The following is a 21787-nucleotide window of genomic DNA, read 5'->3' as shown; positions in this document are numbered from 1 at the left end:
TGAGGGTGAGTAATTACTGACAGAATTTTTGTGTGAGCTAACCCTTTAAGCCCGACTCTTATCTATCTAGATTTAATAATCAAAAACAAAATGGTTACTCATCCATAGGGGGAGCTTGAGTAAGCGATTTTCTCTGCAAGGAATGAAGAGCGAATGTATCATAATAGCTCACCTTTTGAAATGCAAGGAAGAGAAGGAGAGACACCTATTTGTTCGGGTATTACGCAAACCCATTCTCCCTATTGTCTGAAAATGAACATTTGAGTAAAATGTGATCCCCATCTCCTGCGGTTTTTAGATGCTGTACGTTTATCAGACACTTTAAACAGCAGGTTTCTGAAAGTAGTTGAAAGACTAGCTTTTACAGTGGGGTTTTCTGTCCATAGTTGTGGCGCTCTGTCTTGGAAGTAATGGGTTCTGACAAGTCCTTCCAACCAAAATAAGTTCACGTAGCCTGACAAGCCCAGACAGATAACGGTTTGACTTGCTGAAGTTTATCTGCAGTGAAAACTAAATTTGTGGAGATACTTTTGTGGAGTATTGGAGATGCAATACGTGGCACATGGCTGAATGGGAATTTTTGCCTTAATCCTTATGGGTTTTTTTTTGTCTCTAACAACCATTACTGTTTTACTGTGGCAACTGGCATAATACCTTGCCTCGAGACAGACTTGAGCTCAATCAGGTTTATACATGTTTTAGACTTCTTGTAGGAGCACCGAAGGAGAAAGCAGAGTCTGGACTGTCAGCCAATGAGACTGGAGACGTGTATGCCTGTCAAATCACTGCAGAGAGCAAAGACTGCAAAAGACTGAATCTGCTCAGCTCAAGTAATTTTCCTGCCATTCATACGAACCTTAAATTTGCTCGTTTTTCACTTTATCCCCATTTGCAGTATTTATAAATATTATTACTATTGTTATTTTTTTAATTTTATTCATTTTTCTTGCATTCATATTAGTACATTTCTTTATTTATATATTTGTTTGTAAAAAAATATTAAAATAATAATCATATAGTAATATATAATAATAAAATAGTAATGAAGTGTTAATTAAACATATTAATAATGATACTATTATTTAATTTTAATAATATTTATTGTCATTTATTATTATTATTATTATTCATATTATTATTATTATTATTATTATTATTATTATTATTATTAATTATTACTTGTTCCTGCCATTCATACCGGACTTAAATATGCATTATTAATTTTTTATTATTATTTTTATTTTTATTATTTTTATTTATTTAATATTTTTTATAATTTATTATTTTTATTATGTGAAAGGAAATGTACAATTGAGTACTGTTGTTGTGGGATGAGACTGTTTCAAAGTGTGACAGCAATGATGTCTCTGTGTTACTACAGTATGTGTGTACTACAGTACACTGAATAATTGCTTTGTTATGCAGATCCTGAAGACAAACCAGACCCTAAAAATTATGTAATAGATGGGATGTGGCTTGGTGTGTCGATAGCCAGTCAGAGTCAACCAGGGGGCCGTGTACTGGTGAGTTTCATAATAAAGACCTGACCCCTTTTACTTGTAATGTTGGCCTCTGGTCTATGAAAAGTCAATCCATTGCTCTTTCCAACTTAATATTAATATTCATCCCTCTATTTAATAGGCGTGTGGCCATCGTTATATACGGAACTTCTCAAACAACTTTCGCATGATTGGGAAGTGCTTTGTTCGTGGAAATAATTTAGAGTATAACAAAACAGACTCTCAGTGGCAGTCGTACGATGAGGTGTGTGACCCCAGAGATGATCAGAGTACTGAAGGCATGTGTCTTGCTGGAATGTCTGCTGCCGTCACTCAGATGAATATCTTCCTCGGCGCACCTGGATGCTTCAACTGGCAAGGTGGGGGAAATCTGTTTCCTGTAAACAACATTTTTCTTTCTAAATCCAAAATGCCTTTCTTAAATTCCCTTCTAATGATTTTCTATCATTCGCAGGAAATACATATTCACAGTGGCATAACCCGGATGACGAGTTTGATAAAGTGAAGAGCAAGCTTCAAAACATGAAAAAAGGGAATATTTACCTTGGTAAGGCAGTGCCACAACTATGCATTCAGTTTTTCAAAACAACAATACATATTTTTAAAATATTTTAAATTAAAGTTTAATTATATATACTGTATATCACGTGTGTGTGTGCGTGTGCGTGAGTGTGTTGCATCAACTGATTGTTCACTGACATTTATCCTAATTACATAATGGATCCCTATATTTTGCCTTAATACTGAACAACAACATATATATATATATATATATATATATATATATATATATATATATATATATATATATATATATATATATAATTTATTTATTTATTTATTTTTTTTACACACACATTTTTTTACATTTAGAACATGACACTTTTGACTGACTGTTGACTGATTGCTCTGCAGGTTACTCTGTAGCTGTGGGTCGAGATGTCCTAAGCAAAGACAAAGACACAGTGGTAACAGGAGCTCCAAGAGATGAAGCCAGAGGATCGGTGATGATGGTTGAATTTTTTAATAATGATGACAGTGGAGAAGTCAAAATAAGTATCATGGGGGAACAAGTAGGATCCTATTTTGGCAACAGTGTTGCTGTTGTGGACCTTAACAATGATGGGTAAAGACAATTCTTGGGTTTTTGCTCCCTTTTAATTGAGGTCATTAATGAAACAGACGATCTTGACATGGAGGTGTTTTCATATTATCCATATAGCTGGAAGGATCTGATTGTTGGAGCCCCTTTCTATTTTGACCGGAAACAAGATAAAGGTGGTGCAGTCTATGTCTATATGAACCAGAACGGGTCTTTTCGTAACAAACCTGACGTGGTCCTCACTGGGCTTAAGAACTCCGCTTTTGGCATGGCTGTTGTTGCTATTGGTGATGTGAACCAGGACGGCTTCCAAGGTAGAATTTGTGTGTGGGGGGGGGGGGGTTTCTGTATTTGCTCAGTACATGTAACATGTATTTAGCTTTTATTGGTTTATTTTTATTATTATTTGCAATAATTCACTTTTGTGTGAAGTGCTCAGTCAGAGTAACAGTCAAGGACATTTTACTTTGCTGCCTTCTTGTGGCATTACTAAGAAGTATTTTGACTAAGTATTTTGACACTCCTCCTTTCCTTCACAGATTTTGCTGTTGGTGCTCCATATCATAGTACAGGCACAGTATCTATATGGACGGGTAGCGAAACGGGTATTTCCCCAAAGCCAAGTCAGGTGAGATGAGAATATTTTTATTTAAACAATTTTTAAATATTGGATTATATTATTAAATGTTTATTGAGTAAGTTTATAGTTTAGTTTGTAGTTCTAAAATCTGAAAGAGAGTTAGCATGTAAGAGCCATTAGCATTTTGAGAATGTTTTTACATTTTTTTGAATAGCGGTTTTGAAGTAAAAGGAGGTCTGTGTTTAGCATTTCTTTAGAAGACTTTTACATTTAGTTCTACAACATAAATTACAAACAGTAATACCTCAAACTTTACGTACTGGAAGGACTACAACAGTGATTCCTCAGATTCTTGTGTAGTCATTATTTACAGATTTATAAAAGTAAAATTTTAGGTTAAATTAACATTTAGAATGTTGAATGTTCAAAAGTTTGGGTTTGGTAAGATTTAAAAAAAATATTTTGGAAAGAAATCTCTTATGCTTGCCAAGGTTACATTTATTAAAGTAAAACCTGTAAAAACAGTAGCTAATATTGTGAAATATAATTACATTTTTAAAATACGTTTTATTTTAATATATTTTAAAATGTAATTGTATTCCTGTGATGTCAAAGCTGAATTTTCAGCATCATTACTCCAGTCTTCAGTGTCACTTGATCCTTCAGAAATTATTCTAATGCTGGTTTGGTGCTAAATAAACGTTATTAATATTAAAAACAGTTGTGCTGCCTAATTTTTTTTTTTTTTTGTGGAAACTGTGATACAATGTTTATTTTTAGGATTCTTTGTTGAATAGAAAGTTCACAAAAATATCATGTATTTGTGTCTGTGAGCCATTTTTTTTAGCGTAGGTTTGGTTTTACACTAATAAGGGTCAATCCTGACTATTTGTCTGTGTAATATGTGTTATTTACTATATATATTCACACTGCTTTCAAACTAGACATACTTTAGATAGGACAGGACAGTATATTGCAAATGTCTAACTTTTGCTCCAACATTAATTCCTCAGGTCATTTATGGAAAAAACATCTCAGATGGTGGATTTCAGACATTTGGCTATTCCATCAGTGGTGGCATGGATGTGGACAGAAACAGTTACCCAGACATAGCTGTCGGATCATTAGATGATCGTGTGGTCTTGCTTAGGTGACTTGATAGTGTAACGGTATTTTTTCAGTTTTACATATTTTAGTTGTTTAGCATCAAGTTAGTATATAAAGACAGTTAACTATTATATCACAATTGTAGCCTTGTAGTTATGGTACTTTATTAGCATAGTGATTTTCTTCAGGCTAGGGGTCCTTCCCTCACTGTGTTTTCTTTATCTTCCACCTACAAAGGGCACGCCCTGTGATTCACCTAAAGAATACTTTCACTGTGACACCAGCAGTTATCAACCCTCAAGCCTGTGATGCCTGGTAATAAATCCCTAAACGTCTTGCTACAACTTTCACATTTTTTGTTTACATGGAAATGAAGGAAGCCCACTACAAAAGACTACAGTGTCACAAAATAATACAGATTTGTAATTTGTAAAAAAAAAAAAAAAATTGCTTCATCGGAATGTGATGACACTTGATGACTTTTGTCCCATTAGCTATGTGAACATACAAAAAAATTGGACATGTTATTTTTAAAAGGTTCAAAAAAAAAAAAGTCACACTTGGCTCATTGACGTAGGACATGAATGGGAAATACGAACAATACAAAAACAGAATCTTTTGGTGGTACAAACTACAAATCAGCCACTGTGCAGAAAATGAATACTGAGTAATATTCAAATATTCTATAATATAATCAAATACTGAGTAACAAAAGTGCTTTCCATGTGTTCCCTTTCTAACAAATTTAATGTTTGACTTTAATCATAATGCAAAATCTGATACTTATCTAACAAAAAAATATCTAAAGTTGTGTTTCAGAATGTCTAAATATATATCTAAATGCAAAACCTAATAAAATGAGGAAATGTCAAAAAACAAACAAAGGGAATCCAAAAGCCTCACTATAGGGACCTACAGGTTTTATTTTTAATGCCTCCAGATGGAACTATTCACTCTACTCACTATTCTACTCACTTCAAAAACAGGATTTTAAAGGCCTTTAAAGCTACAATATATAAATTTTTCACGCCAGAGGTCGCATTTTCAAAACAATAACAAAGACAAAGCTTGATGAGGCTGTGAAGGAGAGTGGAACTATGGGAGATTTTGTTTTCACCATCCAGAGATGTATAGAATTCATGAGTCATATAAATTATATATCAGCTTATAAATTAGTTTTTGTATTACCTGTACGTTTGATCACACTATGTTATGTCATCATAATGAATTAGCTGCCAGGAATGTGAAATGTAATGCTAAATTAGCCTGTTACTATTATGTGACTATTTGTCAAATGATTTGGTGGGTTAATGCTGCGCAGTTTTACACTTTTAAAACAATCGTACAAGCCCACAGTATTTGCAAGTAATGGCTAAATATTTTTGTGCAACACATACTTAATTTCACTGCCATAGACTTGGTCACCAGACTTGATAAAAAGCGTTACTGAAGTACAAACAAAGTGCAATATAACTGTAGTTACCAATCAATAATATATTTTCTTACCTGTCTATTAAAACACATGCGAGAGCGGAGTTTCTGTGGACCGCTCATGTCCAGTTTGTCTCGAAGCTCTCCCCATCCTGAAAACGCCACGCCGATAATGATCCTTGTTTTATTTCTCAGTTTTTCCCAAAGCCTGCTTGCCTAAGTTGATCTATGTTTACATGTTTTTTTTATTTTCTGTACTTGCCAATCTATAATCGTGAACCATGATGACTGAACGACACAACAGTGGTGTGCGAGATGTGGTATCATAGATATGCATACATAAATTCCTCAGCGGCTTACGTATAGCGGCCCATTGAAACGGCCACTAATGAGGAATCTATGTATTGTTTCTGTGGTTTCTACAAGCGTGAACTGAGAATAAGCGTGGATATTGCGTAATTGATAGGCGACAATGACCAGGGACGAGCCATTATTAAAAACTGGAATTTCTCTGGATTTACAAATCCTTGGGAACTTTTGGGACAATGTAAGTACACAGCTGCATGAAATATCACACTGTGAAAGTGTTTTTTGAATATTTTATTACAAAAGACTTACATATTGTACCTTTAACCTATTTTAACGTGAAATATTGCATTTATTAAAAAAAAAAAAAAATTCTAATAGCTCAAAAAAAAAAGCTCATCAATATTGTATAGTATTGTAAAATCCCCTCAAAATGCTAAATAATAATCAAAAAATATTATTGAACAAAAATATATTACATTGATTTTCCTGAAAAAAAGTCACCTCTGACTGACCATTGCATTATACGCTCAAAAAAACAGGTTGTAAATCGAAATCTTTGACATAATGAGAGTAGATATAAATGTTATGCTCTAATATATGTTTTCCTAATTTAATCGCAGCAGCAATCTTAATATTGTTTTTTTATTTGATTCATTGTACAGCTCTAGTCACAACTGTTGTTTTAATATCTATGTCCATCAGTTAATTCTGTTTGTCTTTTCCTTATGCAGTATTGAAGCAAAGGTCTGTTTCTCCTACACATTCAGCACTGGCATTACCAATTCCCAGAAGGATATTAGTAAGTCCCACATCTCAATTTGTTAACCTAAATATAAAATGCAAAACCTCTAAACGTTAGAGTCATGTGAAATGTATGATTCAATGCGCTGTTTCACATTCTGACTGTCAGAATTAAAATCTGACATAAAGTGTAAGAAAGATCTGTTGTTTTCCTCAGCTTTTCAATATACGGTGGAAGCCGATCAGCTCTCGTCTCGGAACACTCGTGTTCGTTTCCTTGACAACAAAGAGAGCAGATACACTGGCAAAATGTCCGTTAATGCGTCTGGAGCTTGTCTTCCTCTGAAACTCGAGCTGGTATGATTCAAGGCCATCCTTTGAATTGCCATTTGAATCTGATGGAAAGGCTCTAACATATGCATCAAGTGGGCCGACATGTTTGGGTTGATTCATTAACCCTGTGATCAAATCGTGCTAATTGTTAGAGATTTTATATATTGTCTCTGCATTTAAATCTCACAGTCCCAAACGATCCAAAACAAGGTGCTTCCGATAGTTTTCTCGCTGGACGTGTCTTTGGAGGAGCCTCTTCCCTCAGGCGGACCGATGTTGGAGGACCTCAGTGCTTTTCCTGTGATCAGCCCAAGAGACAATCAGACTCCCAGACCTGAGGTACCTTTGAAAGCATACTTTGCCTCGCTCAAACACAAATTATGTTTTATTGGAAATGCAATGCATGCCCTTCACCACCTGCTAACATTTATGTTCCACCAATGTCATCTTTTTCTTTAGATCCACATACAAAAAGAATGTGGTGTAGATAACAAATGTGAGAGCAACCTTCAGATGACAGCTACATTCACAGATGAGCAGAACACACCGTTCCCTATGTAAGCTCAGTATCAGCTTCCTCTGAAAGGAGAAATAGATGACTGAATAGACATGAATTTATCAACTGAATATCTCCCATCAGGCTACAAAGAAAGAATATACCCAATCTGATCCTTGCTTCCTTTAAGTGATGACCCATTTTTGCTCATGAACACTTTTTACCTGAGCCGTAAATGGATTGGAATTGCCATGACATCATAGAGGTGATGTGAAATGCGTCTAACCTGTCGGTGTGTTTCTACAGGCGGAACGGCCTCCAGATTTTTAACTACACTACCGACGTAAAGAAGCTGAAGTTAATGGTGAATGTGTTCAACATTGAATCACAGGACAGGAAAGCAGAAGACGCTTACAGTGCTGTTCTAAATGTCACCATTCCCTCTTCACTCAGCTACTCCAGCCTGAATCCCAAGGTAAGATCATTAGTTGTCCTCAGAAATTACACCTCAGGTTTGTCATGTAACAAACTATGTCAGAGATCACAAATTAGCAGACCACAGTCCAGATCCAGACCCAGCATTGATTGATCTAGAACTGTTTATGGCACATTTATGTGATGAACACTATCCTTTCCAACCAGGCCAGGCAAGTGTACCTGTGGTGAAACCACCACACCTGAAAAAGAGACTACATCTGAAGAGTGTTAATCAAAGCCTCTCCCTAATCAATTCCATTCCTCCACCCCAACACCCATTGCTATCTATATATTCCAAATATGGAAGCTCAAACGTGTGTGCATCACATGCAAGAACCATTCTTGCACATCAAGCAAACACGTTTGTGCTTCCAAAACAGTCTTGTTCTATGTATTTTAATGAATGGACAGAAATAATAAGGAAAATTACAAATTTCTTTATTTGGGCCGATGAACAAAAAGATGAACAAAAGTCTTGAGGGATATCATGAGGATGAGTAAATTAATACATTTTCATTTTTGGTTGAACTGTCCCTTACTTAAGAGAAGTGTTTAAATGATTACAGTATATGCAACTGTTAAGGAATCAGACTCACGAGACAGAGATGAAGTAAACAGGAAGTTTATTTGGACAACAAATGAGCGGATGGCCTGGAAACAGGTGAGTAGGAAGTGCAATGACGAAGTGGAGAGTGGGATGCTGGCAGTGAATGGAATGTATCTTCTTACAGGAATGCTGATGGATCGATGAAGGCGTGGAAGGATGGTATGCAGAATCGCTGGAGACACGGAGGAAAGACGAGACACTGGGAGAATCACACAGAGGAGAATGGAGAGAGAGAGAGAGAGAGAGAGATCGCTGCAGAAGTCAGGTAGGTCGTTGCAAGGTAAGTAGTCCATTTCATACAAACGAGACCGGACAGTGAGATGTGGTGAAGTGTGTGCTTAAGTAATGACAGTGATGAGGGTGATGATGAGGTGCAGGTGTGTGTGATCAGATCCCAGGTGAGGGAGTTCGCTGTGATTGGCCGGTGTGAGAGACTGGCAGATCTGTAACAGTGCACCAAGACCCTCTTGCTCTCTCGGAATCAGTAGTCGACCACTGGGATGTTGGACGGTTCCCTTGACCACAGGAACAATGGTGGCCGGAAACAGAGTACCCACTGAAAGGGAGTGAGTCGGTTGATGGAGGGAGTTCTGGGCGTACTCAGCCCAGCCTAGGAACTGGTTCCAAGAGTTCTGGTGGTCCTGGTGGAAGGTTCGTAGAAAACGGCCAATTTTCTGGATCTTCCTCTCGGTCTGCCCGTTCGACTGCGGATGGTACCCGGACGATAGGCTTACGGTCACACCTAGGAGGGAGAAGAACGCTTTCCATACCCTTGAAATAAACTGCAGTCCACGGTCTGAAACGATGTCTTCTGGGAGTCCATAGTATCTGAAGACGTGATTGAAGAGGAGTTCTGCTGTTTCCATTGCTGTGGGTAGTCCCTTGAGGGGGAGAAGACGACAGGATTTGGAGAATCGGTCAATTATCACCAGGATGCACGCATTACCGTCAGAAGGTGGGAGGTCAGACATGAAGTTGGGGACGGGCAGCAGCAGAAGTTTGCCAGATGGTAAATGGCTAGGACTCTCGGCCATGGCACAGTCCTCGCATCCTTGGATGAACCTTCTCACATCCCTAGCCATGCCCATGGATGAGACTCACGATCAACTTGGGTGGCAGCATGGGCTCCAGACCTCTTCTGGAGCATACAAACGCGAAAGAGCGTCAGCCTTCACATTCTTTGAACCTGGACAATAGGAAATGGAGTAATTAAATCAGATGAAGAACAAGGCCCAATGGGCCTGGCGGGGATTGAGTCTCTTGGCTTCTTTTAGGTACTGGAGGTTCTTAAGATCAGTGATGACTGTGAAGGGGTGTTGTGCACCCTCCAACCAATGCCTCCACTCCTCTAGGGCTAGTTTGATGGCGAGGAGTTCTTGGTTGCTGACATCGTAGTTCCTCTCCGCCAGGCTGAGCTTTTTGGAGTAGAAGGCGCACAGATGGAGTTTGGCTGGGGTCCCCTGCTGCTGAGACAGCACCACTCTGGATGGATGAGGAGCAGTGTGCTGGTGAATGTCTTTTTCAGTTGTTGGAATGTTTCGTTAGCAGCTGGTGACCAGGACAGAGACTTGGGCTTGTTCTGCAGGAGACTGATGCTGGAACTGTAGCTGAAGATGAACCGTATGTAAAAGTTTGCGAAGCCAAGGAAGCATTGGAGTTCTTTAATGGTGGATGGTGTGGGCCAGTTCTGGATGGTTTCCAGCTTCCCCTCGTCCATCTGGATACCTTTGTCACTGATGTTATAACCAAGGAACTGCACTGAGGGTTGGTGGAAGGTACACTTCTCGGCCTTGAGGAACAGATGGAATTCCCACAGGCATTTCAGGACCTCCGCAACGTGATGGCGATGGTCGGCCATGCTCCGGGAGTAAATAAGGATGTCTTCTATGTAGATGAGGACAGTTCGGTGAAGGTTCTCCCGGAGCACCTCATGCATGAAGTCCTGGAATACGGAGAGGGCGTTGACTTGACCATATGGCTAAATACTCATAGTGTCCAGTAGGGGTCACGAAGGCGGTCTTCCACTCATCCCTCTCATGTATCCGGATGAGGCTGTACACGCTGTGGAAGTCCAATTTGGTGAAGACCGTGACTCCGCGGAGGTGTTCTAGCGCCGCTGGGACGAGGGGAAGAGGATATCGTAATTTGACGGTGATTTTGTTGAAGGCACGGTAATCAATACAAGGCTGCAAGCCTCCGTCCTTCTTGGCCACGAAGAAGAAAGTCAAAGCAGCAGGCGACGTAGAAGGGCGGATGTAGCCTTGTTGGAGGGCCTCTTCTACATACTCCTCTGTGGCCTTCAGTTCGGGAAGTGAGAGGGGATAGATCTTCCCATGGGTCACTGGCTCACCGGCATCACAGTGGTTGCCCAGCCACCGACTGGACCTGATAGATGGCCTTAGTAGCGGTCATCGGGAGGTTGAGTTGGTGGTAGAGGTTTCCGGATATGAAATTCCCGGCTGACCCCGAGTCGAGGAGGGCATGAACTGGGAGAGATATATTCGAAGCAGTAAGGGTTACAGTGGTAGTGAGTGGTTTCAAATTTGTGATGGGATTCTTCAGTACACTCACCATTGGACGAGGAGGACTAATGGGTCATGTGGAGATGATATGCCCCCCAGCACCACAATACAGGCAAAGCCCCTGGATCAGCCGCCTCTGCCGCTCGGTAAACAGTAGCCTGGTAGAGTCTACTCGCATTGGCTTGTGGCCTAGTCCTGGAGTGCTGAGGTGCTCTGTAATGCGGAGATAGATAGATGGTGTTTGACCCTGGTGTTCGACCCTGGTGTTCTTCGAGACTGCATACGGGTGGCGAAGCGGATGGACAGTTGGATGAAACGTTCTAGGCCGATGGCATCGTCGTCTACAGCGAGATGCAGCCGCACTTGGGAACCAATCCCTACAGATAGGTGGTGAGGAGCGAGCGCTCATTCGAGCCACTGGCGGCCAAGGGGGAGCATAATCATTAATTGATATATTCCCTTGAAGGAGATTATAAAGTTGCTCACCTATTGATGAATCTCCAACAGGTTTGCCAAAAACTTCACGAAAGTGAGTGACGAAATCATTAAGAGACTGGGTTACAGCTTTGAATTGCATCCAGAGAGTTTCAGTCCATTGGAGCGCTCGCCTCTTCAACAGGCAAATGATGAACACGATCTTAGCCTGGTCGTTGGTAAATGCAGCTGCATCTCCAGGGTCAATGATTGGTTTGGCCATGGGACTGGCGATCGTGATCATGGAAGAAGTGGTGGTGATGGCTGGTGTGATGGGAACAGAGTTGTTCTGGAGCGGTTCCGGTGAGCTCATGAGGTTGTCTGTCGATAATTGGTCCACTCTTCTGTTACGGAATCAGACTCACGAGACAGAGATGAATTAAACAGGAAGTTTATTTGGACAACAAATGAGCGAATGGCCTGGAAACAGGTGAGTAGGAAGTGCAATGATGAATTGGAGAGTGGGATGCTGGCAGTGAATGGAATGTATCTTCTTACAGGAATGCTGATGGATCGATGAAGGTGTGGAAGGATGGTATGCAGAATCGCTGGAGACACGGAGGAAGGAAGATACACTGGGAGAATCACACGGAGGAGAATGGAGACATGACGCTGGAGTGGAAATTGGAGAGAGATTACTGGCGAAGTCAGGTAGGTCGTTGCAAGGTAAGGCAAGTAGTCCATATCATGCAAACGAGACCGGACAGTGAGCTGTGGTGAAGTATGTGATTAAGTAGTGGCAGTGATGAGGGTGATGATGAGGTGCAGATGTGTGTGGTCAGAACTCAGGTGAGGGAGTGTGCTGTGATTGGCTGGTGTGAGAGCCTGGCAGATCTGTAACAGCAACACCCTCAAATCATTCCCTTAGGTAAGGGGAATTCACGGTTTAAGTGTCACACTTAAGGGAAAAACTTAAGAGATTTTATGCAACTGGGCACAGAGCTTTGTTGAAAAGTAAATGTAGAGACTGGACCTCTTAAGCTATAAATGGAACACCCCTGGTCTATATTATCTTTGCATATACTCTACAGTTCAGTTGGGGTCAGAAAAAAACTTTTTATTAATACTTTTATTTGCTTTAAATTGATCAAAAGTGACAGTAAAGATTTGTACAGTGTTACAAAAAATATAGTTGAACAAATATTTCTAGATAAATGCTGTTCCTTTGAACTTTCTATTCATAAATATATCACAGTTTTCACAAAAATTATTAAGCAGCACAACTGTTTTCATCGTTGATCAATAAATGTTTCTTGAGCAGAAAAACAGCATACTGGAATGATTTCTGATGGATCATGTGACACTGACGACTGGAGTAATGATCCTGAAAATTCAGCTTTGCATCATAGGAATAAATTACATTTTAAAATATATTAAAAAAGAAAATCGTTGTTTTAAATTGTAATAGTATTTCATAGTATTACTGTTTTTACTGTATTTTTGATCAAATAATTGTAGCCTTGATGAGCATTAGGGACTTCTTTCAAAAACATTACAAATATTCATCTTTTGAACAGTAGTGTAGATACATTTTTATTTTATTTTACAAAGCTCCTGTTTTTGTGTCTTGCAGAACTTGAATGTTGAGTTTTTTCCCGGGCTTCCTTATCTTCTGTGTACGCTGGGAGACCCCTTTAAAAGAAATCAGAGAGTAAGTACTCATTGGTATCAGTGACTTGAAATGCATAGGTTTGAAATGCACTGTTACCCTGGGATTTACAAGTAGACATATTGTAGCAACCATAATAAATGGGCATCAGATGAGACTTTAGGATTATTTTTTGGATACAAGATGTAATCATAGGATGTGAATTTATTCAACAGTATGAAAAGCATTTCTAGGAGCAGATGTAATGAATCTGAAAAAAGATGTCTTTATTTCCTTTCGGGCACTTCTGTCTTTCACAGGTGGAGATTGAGATCACCTTTGAAACTACAGGAATCACAATAGACATGCAGGAGATTCAGACTGAACTGCAGCTCTCAACGTATGAGAAACCAGCATGAATTTCTTCAGATTCTCAAATAAACTGAACATTTGGGGAGAGATGTTCTGCAGGAAATGAGCATGCAAAAAATCAATATCTCTACTAAAGACACACAATCCTGAAGAGAAACCCTTTATGCTCATACAAACCCTTTGCAAAATCTCTAATCTAAGATGTTTAGCTTTTTGTTCAAATTTTTAATTTACTTATTTATTTTAAATAAAATAATTTATTTACAAATTATGCTGTTCAAAAGTTTACAGATCCTTTTTATTTAATATTATATGTTGCATTTTGTGATGGTTTTTACTTGTATGAGTTTGTGTAATTTCAGTCATTATATCACATCAAGGTAGTTCTAAATAATAAAAAAAGATTTTTATGATCTCTCCGTAAGGAGTTATGTAAAGTTGAGCAGAATTCTATATAGAAAGAATATCATTAACATCCCTACCCACCCACAGGAAGGTGGATAAACAGGGCCAAATACAGTGATTCACAGCTCAGTTCTGCAGCTTTAACCACTAACATACGGCTTATATACTAATGAAAGAACAATTGTCTGTGAAAGAGGTTTGTTCAAAGGGTATGATTCAGATTTGGACACTAGCTGATGATTTTATCTACACTTCTCAGGCAGAGCGATCAGAAAGGTCTACTGCCCATGCCGATAGTGCTAATGATGGAGTACGTCCTACAGCCCATCTTTAATATGTGAGTTATGCATCATTTCTATCCTTAGAGCATTTCACTGGATCTTCACTTCTGCCTTACCGCTTTTCAAAGTGATGTCAGAATGACTCATGTTGCACTTCAGCATTGCATACAGAAATGTCTTACTTTTTTGCCTGACATTAAAATTCAGCAAGAGATATATAAACATCTAACGAGTGTGCAAAAATAGTAATCTGAAAAATGTCTTTTTTTCTTTTAGCCCTAAACCCAACCTTAATACAGAATTCAGTGGAAATGTAATCGGAGAATCAGCCATGAAAAGTACCAGTGATATTGGAAGCCCAGTGGAATTCAACTTTACGGCAAGATGCTTTTTACAGTCTAACATTGAGTCCTAACTAGGCGTGATGTGGCGAGTTTGCAGTGTTGGATAATTTGTCTGGCCACACTGTAAGGAAAAAAAATACAGTGTGACATTTAATTTACTGCTTTTTGGAGTGGGATTTTTGAGAATTTCACTCTAGGTGAAGCTATCTAATACAATGGAAATAGAAACCAAATAATTGACAAAATGTCTTGTTGCTTGCTGCAAATGCAACTAGTTGGGACATAAGCTCAGATTTAGTACTTTAGTACTTTCAAGTACAGATTATCTATGGAAACCGGTTTACTAACATTTCACCACCCTTAAGGGGCCAAATAATTTTTGCCTTCATTTTGAGCACAAGAAGGTGATAAGGAGTCTAGCCTCAGAAGAACTGGACTAGGAAGGACAAAACCTCACTAGGATGCAGCCTACTGATTGAGAAGCACCCTTCGTGTATTCATTTAAACACGTGCATTATCAGGGAATTTGAAGTGCACTTATTCCTGTTGGAATTTTCAGTGTGAACACAATACTAACATTATTTATACTACAAAATGATATAGAATAGTACATAAGTATGCCTTTTGGGACACACCTACTGTTTGTATTTGGCCCTTTTGGCCATATTGCTTTTTAGTGCTGCTTAGTGCTACTTAGCACCATTCCACAGGAAATAGAAACCAAATGATTGATAAAATGTCTTGCTGCTTGCTGCAGACACAACCAGTTGTCAGTGTCACATGATCCTTTAGAAATCATTCTAGTATGCTGATTTGGTTCTTAAGTATTATTAGTGCTGAATTTATATAAAAATCAAAAATGTTTCTTGAGCACCAAATCATCATATTAGAATAATTTCTGAAGGATCATGTGACACTGAAGACTGGAGTAATGACTTCTAAAAATTCAGCTTTGCCATCAAAGGAGTAAATTCCATTTTAAAATATATTAAATTAGAATACAGATCTTTTAAATTGCAATATTATTTCACAATGTTACTGTGTTTTTACTGTATTTGTGATAAAATAAGTGCAGCCTTGGTGAGCGTAAGAGACTTATTTGAAAAGCATTAAAACGTAATCATTCCAAACTTTTAAACAAGTTGTTTCCTAGACAGTTTACAACTACTATAAATAGTTACTACTTGTGTTTATTCCTTTGTCCACAGGTGGACCTTTCTGGAAAACCTCTGGGAAATCTGGGGTTTCTGGAAGTGATGTTTCAGTGGCCTTATGCCTTGGCTAATCAGAAGTGGCTGCTTTACCTGTCAGAGATTCAGATGACAGGAACGTCCAAGCCCTTCTGTGTCCCTGAAAATAACATCGTAAACCCCCGTAATCTCATAGTAAGTGATTAGATGTATGTGTGTCACCGTCACTGATTATTTTTCTGCAATACGACGTTGATGACAGAGAAGTTTAGCAAAATACAGCCAGTTGAATCCCACAGAGAAGCAGCCGAGGAAATCATTCTGGGACTGGGACCTCCTCCTTTCCCAGAACCATATTACCCACAGTTCGCACTGCAATCTCACTTAATGTACAAAGCCGTGTGGGATTTATTTTCAAAAAGTCCATCTCCTAATAGGAAACACGGGGCGGTTTGTGGACTATCTATCTCTCCGTGCCTATAAATCAGTGGGACATAATCTAGACCTCCTAAGCACAAGAACTCAAGAGAGAATATCATACCAAGCAGCTCAATCAAATATTCCAATTCAATATGATGCATTATTATTAACATGAGATGTAATGTGTTGAAACGTAATCCAACAGAGCACTTCAATGACGTATTTTTGTAGGCCAACCCAGAAATTAGCATCACCCTGGTTCCCCTCGACAAAAACCTTTAATTTTTCAATTGGCATTTGGATTATAGTCTAAAAGTTTATAGCCTAACCATAGGCTATAAATGAACGGCAAAGACAATGACTTCAATGTCGCCACCATTAAGCTTCTGACTCTTTCAGCCTTTCTTTAAAAAAAATTTGGTGTTAGAATAGTTTGCAAGAGTGTGATTGTAAACAGAATGAGGTTGTGAAAGCAGACTGCTACATGAGTTTTCCTGTTCGGCATGATGGCGTTTAATGTCTCTGACAATGCCTGTAGTCCCATTTAGCCACTTGCTATCAACCACCTTTAGCTTTAAAAGGGGGCTATAACTGATGTATTTATGTCGAGAATAAAATGTTTTCAGACATTTAATAAAAAAAAAAACACTGACTTTTGGACGATGGAACTGAAAGTGCTATAATGCTAACTTGTTTCTAGGTTTTGGCCTACAAAAATACGTCATTCCTCCAGCACTCTGTTGTCATGCACTTACTATATAATGTGCATGTTAATGTGATGGACATGTTACCTTCTGTGGATTAGGTGTCAGAGCGCAAGTCTGCGAGGAGGAAAAGAGATGAGGACTCCTTGGAGTCTAAAAAGACTGAACCGCAGGCCTCACCGAACCTGCAGGCCATCAAGGGGAAACAGATTGTCAACCTTGTGAGTATATCTATCTCCCTCAACCATTGTTTTGTTGCTAAGCAACTGGATGATTCTAGCATGTCATGTCTCCTCTGATACTTTGCATGATGTAGTATGCTACAGAGACCAGACAAAGACAAAATTAAGAGTGTTTTGGCTGTCACTGCTTATTCTCTCTCAATGTCAGGACTGTAACGAGGGATCTGCCCTCTGTCAGGCATTTACCTGCCCCTTGCTTGGCATGAACACCTCAGCCAAAATCATTGTCAGAGCGCGCCTGTGGAACGGCACGATGCTTGAGGTCAGAGCTCCATTTTCATTTGAAACTTCACCTCCTCATCTCATTACTGCAGACTTGTCGCATACCAGACTCTCAAGGATAAATCCCACACTTGCTTTGTGACATTGTTTCTGAAGTAATATAAGTGGATTAATTTGTTACACCAGGTCCAGTCCTTCAGAATACACCATATACTTTGGCTTAAAGTTGAAACAGTGGCTCCAAGTATTTGGACCCTTAAGACAGACCTAAAACCCACATTAGAAACATTAAACTAAAGTGGCATCTGCAAACAAATAATTCTAGACTTTTTCTCAGAACTAACTTCACTTTTCTAAGCCATTAAATTTAACTGGCTCCAATGTTATTTTAGTGGTTGCATGTAATCAGTGATATCGCCTCAAGTACTTCTTCACATTAACTTTGGAAAAGTTCCACTAACATTTCACAACCATAAAGTTGGCAATATATGCCCTAAGCTAACAGTATTGGTGATTAACAAAATATTTTTTTTATGTTTCTGTAATGGTAAATCTAGCAGTGTGTGTAAGCTCTTTAGTCACAGTTGGCCAACTCCATGTCCGGACAAATTAGTGATTTAGCGAATTCAAAGATGTCTATGTTCAAAGTTTCATCAAAAGCAAGTATTTGGGAACAACTAGAAATTATTTGGAAGTCATTAACAACAGAGACTGTGGAAAAGTACTGTACATGAAAACATAGACACTATAGCACAGAGCGGATCATATGTGTGAGTCGGCGCAGAGCAGAAAACGTATCAGACCCATTTGAATTCTGCATAGAATGCTGTATTTTAAAACGATATGGAGGAGATTATGAGGAGAAACGGTTAGAGATTAGGAGGAAACTGCAGCTTTACAGAGCTCAACGGCTCTGGCCGAGCTGTGATATAAACAAAACGCTATTGGTTATTTTTTTTAAAAAGGAGAGGAGCTGTTCGATGTGTCCCGCCCTGTCTTCCTGTTTCAGTGGAAATTACGTCAACAAATTCTGCGTGTTTCAAGGACCTTCAGTGGACCTTTAACGTAATACAAGCAGCCAATCAAAATAAGAGTTTCAGAGAAGGCCAGCAGGCAATAGCATTTGTTAACACATAGGTTTGGACCCCGCCCCCTGTAAGAAATGACTCGCGTGCGTGAAGATTTCAGCATGCGCCGTGTGAGACCTGTCAGGACTCGCAGTTTTATTATTTCTCCTCACAACATGCTGATTTGTGTGCACAATCATATTATTATATATATATAATGTGTGTGTACACATATTCTGAAAATCAAATCAATTCTATTCAAGAATGAAAAAGAGAAAGTTTAAAAGAGCAACACTGATTTGAAATAAACAATTATGTTATGTATATACTGTTAATTATACAATATTAACATTGTATAATATCAACCTTGACGTTCAGACATTTCTAACTTCACTTTCAAATGCTTTTTGGAGCCGGTGTATGTGCAAATTTAAAATGCAATTATGATCTACAGTGTGAAATACATTTGATAAATGTTAAAATGACTTATTTGCATTAATTTAAACAAGACTTTTGGGAAACGCAGCCCTGTACGGGTTTTTAACAGTAACTGTTCCTGTATCCTCACCAGCACTGCACATTTTGGATGTGTCCCTTATTTAATCCAGCTGAATTAAGTCACCAGCTGATTAGTAGACCACTCCATGACCTGAGCTGAATGTGTCCAATATATGTGATGATGGGAAAATTGGATAATTTTGGAGTCTCTCATTCAGCAAAATAAACTAATCTTTATTCAAGTCACCAATTCACTCATTTGAACAGAGTGAAAATGTTCTATTTTGCACTATTATTATTCACATGCACAATCTTTGATCATATTCCAAATTAAGAAATCATTATGGAAATCATTCCCCATGCTGGGGAAGCTCCAGGAAGGGTTCGAAAGCCCTTACTGTACGTGATACTCATTCTAAAGTCCTGAAAATAACATTTGTGCTGCTCTGTTTACAGGAATACAATGCTGTGAGAGTACGTGTGTTTGGTAATGCCACACTGAGACTAAAAACAGACAAAGCAACCATCAAGATGAGCAGTTACACCCGTGAGGTACAAACTCAACATCTCCAAGTTTCCTCTTCTATCTGGAACTCTCTCTTGCATACATTTAGCATAAGTGAGGGGAAAATCAAATAACTATTAAAATGAGGCAATTTTCCTGTATATGTTTTCTGGTGCATTAGAGATTAATGACAGTAAACATCTTTTCTCTGTTTAGTTTACAGTAGATATAGACCCTGCAGGGTCAGAAGAGCTTCCGTATGAAATGCCTCTGTGGATAATCATTGTGTCTGTGCTGGCTGGAGTGATTCTGCTGGGCCTGATTGTCATTATTCTGTGGAAGGTGAGAAGCTTTTTGTGCTTCAATACTCCTTTTGTTCTCACATCTGCAAATTACTCTGGTTGGAGTCACACAAACAGCAACTTAATTTTATCGCATTGTGCTTTAACACCATAAACAAAGTGTGAAGTTTGTTTTTAACTCCACCTTGAGAGGAGCAGCAACACATATTGCTGCACATTTTAATCATCCAACATTTCAGGCATTCAGGATGGCACTTTGGTGCCTATAAACTTAACAATCATAACCATATATTATTTTAAATACATGGTGAAATGTTACACACACACACAATCTAAAGAAAAAAAAAATAGAAAAATATTTTTACACAAAAAATAAATAAATCACATTTTAACCACATTATATTGTGCAAGTATGTGTATGTTCTTGTTAAATAGAATATATATTTTCAGCATAAATGATTTTTGTATTTTCCCCAAACACAGTTTTACAGTATTTTGCAGTCAAATTACATTTTTTACTTTGAACATTTTTACAGTGAGGTAAATACAGCTAGATGTTGCACGTAGGGTATGGATATTATTATTTTCAATATATCACAACTATATCACAACATTTGTACCAGAAGAGCACAGTTGATTCAAGCCTAGATCACTTTCTCCAGCCATGTCTTGTGCTTTGTTTGATTGCTCATATCTAAATCCTGTTCCCCAGTGTGGTTTCTTCAAGAGAGCCAACACCAGAGAGCTTTATGAGGCCAAGGCCCAGAAAGCAGAAATGAAAACACAGCCATCAGAAAATGACCACCTTACAGAGGAGGACTGAGATTCCCTGGCCTTTGTGGGCCTCTGACACAAATAGCAAGTTTGTAGGTGTCACAGCCAACGGCTCTCTAGCTTAAATGCTTGGCTTGATTAACAGTAATGTATTCCATGGAAGCTCCACTAATACTGTCTTTCCTCTTCCCCTTTGAGACACAACGCTTCCCTCGTCTGTTTTCGACTCTCATCATTGCTCTCAAAAACACTAGAGGTTGTTTTTTTTCCTGAAACAAATTGATATGTGAGGCTCTTTGTTATGTCCTCGGGCTTGGGTTGCTGTTATCTTGGAGATAGAATGAAGTCTTAAAACATGAACTGTGTATTGCTTTAATCCAACTTCTGAACGGCTTTTCTTGCTTTGACATGACTAATAACTTCTGCGTTACCACATTGTTTTCTTTTTTGATGTTTGAGGTCTTGTTTTCTACTGATGCAACAAACTCCTTCTGATCACATCTGCTCTTACAGAGATAACAAGCTTTCCTTTCCCTTTCACAATCTGCCGCTGAATTTATCGCACATTTTTACAGACTATCTCATAATAATTTGCTCTCTTCATAATTTCACCTGAGTTTACAGAATGCTTTCTCTCAGTTGCTATATAATGTTAATCTTGTAATCTACTTCAGTCAAGGCTCTTAGATTTCTCAAAGCTTCTCTGAATACATACATCCTGTGGTAAGATGCTCGTCTTGCTCACAGTGCTCTTTTTCTTACGTCTTCTCGCAGAGTGGCTTTTTTAAGCGGGCTGCCTACTTCCAAACTATGCCAAAATACCAAGGCGTGAAGATTTGTAAGAAGGAACAGTATCAGGTAAACCAAGGCTTTTTGATTGTGGACTCAACGAACAACAAGAAACACTGGATCACAAACTGGACTGAAAAGAAACAGTACTACTGATGAGTGCACTCTCAAACTGTCTCTTCTAGACAGTGAAATGGACGTTTACAGACGTTTATTATCTGAATCAATGCAACTCTACCTGTTTTTATTGGAACTTCATCTGGATATCTGATACAATTGAAGATGTTCATTTAAAACTGCCTGAGATGAACTGATTATACAGAAGACTGTGTGTGAGATTTATGTTTTTGATGTTTATTTTATTACTGTTTTTCAACTGAATACA

General features: G+C 38.5%; 1 protein-coding gene across 1 annotated transcript in view; it reads left to right on the top strand.

Moving 5' to 3' along the window:
• Positions 1-21714, top strand: part of itga3a (integrin, alpha 3a) — a 34106-nt gene extending 12392 nt beyond the window's left edge. The window contains exons 2-26 of the mRNA XM_079873586.1: positions 703-830; positions 1426-1523; positions 1642-1879; positions 1975-2067; positions 2436-2646; positions 2743-2936; positions 3162-3250; positions 4216-4352; positions 4547-4624; positions 6781-6848; positions 7008-7147; positions 7313-7462; positions 7583-7680; positions 7926-8094; positions 13273-13350; positions 13608-13687; positions 14324-14401; positions 14622-14724; positions 15898-16074; positions 17105-17224; positions 17394-17507; positions 19489-19584; positions 19754-19879; positions 20552-20705; positions 21388-21714. Coding sequence (XP_079729712.1) covers positions 703-830; positions 1426-1523; positions 1642-1879; positions 1975-2067; positions 2436-2646; positions 2743-2936; positions 3162-3250; positions 4216-4352; positions 4547-4624; positions 6781-6848; positions 7008-7147; positions 7313-7462; positions 7583-7680; positions 7926-8094; positions 13273-13350; positions 13608-13687; positions 14324-14401; positions 14622-14724; positions 15898-16074; positions 17105-17224; positions 17394-17507; positions 19489-19584; positions 19754-19879; positions 20552-20662 — 2974 coding nt within the window. The 3' untranslated portion in view covers positions 20663-20705; positions 21388-21714. The remainder of the gene's footprint in view (positions 1-702; positions 831-1425; positions 1524-1641; positions 1880-1974; positions 2068-2435; positions 2647-2742; positions 2937-3161; positions 3251-4215; positions 4353-4546; positions 4625-6780; positions 6849-7007; positions 7148-7312; positions 7463-7582; positions 7681-7925; positions 8095-13272; positions 13351-13607; positions 13688-14323; positions 14402-14621; positions 14725-15897; positions 16075-17104; positions 17225-17393; positions 17508-19488; positions 19585-19753; positions 19880-20551; positions 20706-21387) is intronic.
• The last annotated feature ends 73 nt before the right edge of the window (positions 21715-21787 follow it).

The sequence above is a fragment of the Squalius cephalus genome, assembly GCF_949319135.1.
Source record: "Squalius cephalus genome assembly, chromosome: 1".
Classification (NCBI taxonomy): domain Eukaryota; kingdom Metazoa; phylum Chordata; class Actinopteri; order Cypriniformes; family Leuciscidae; genus Squalius; species Squalius cephalus.
Note: the sequence above shows the minus strand (reverse complement) of the source record. Positions and strands in the feature narration are given on the sequence as shown.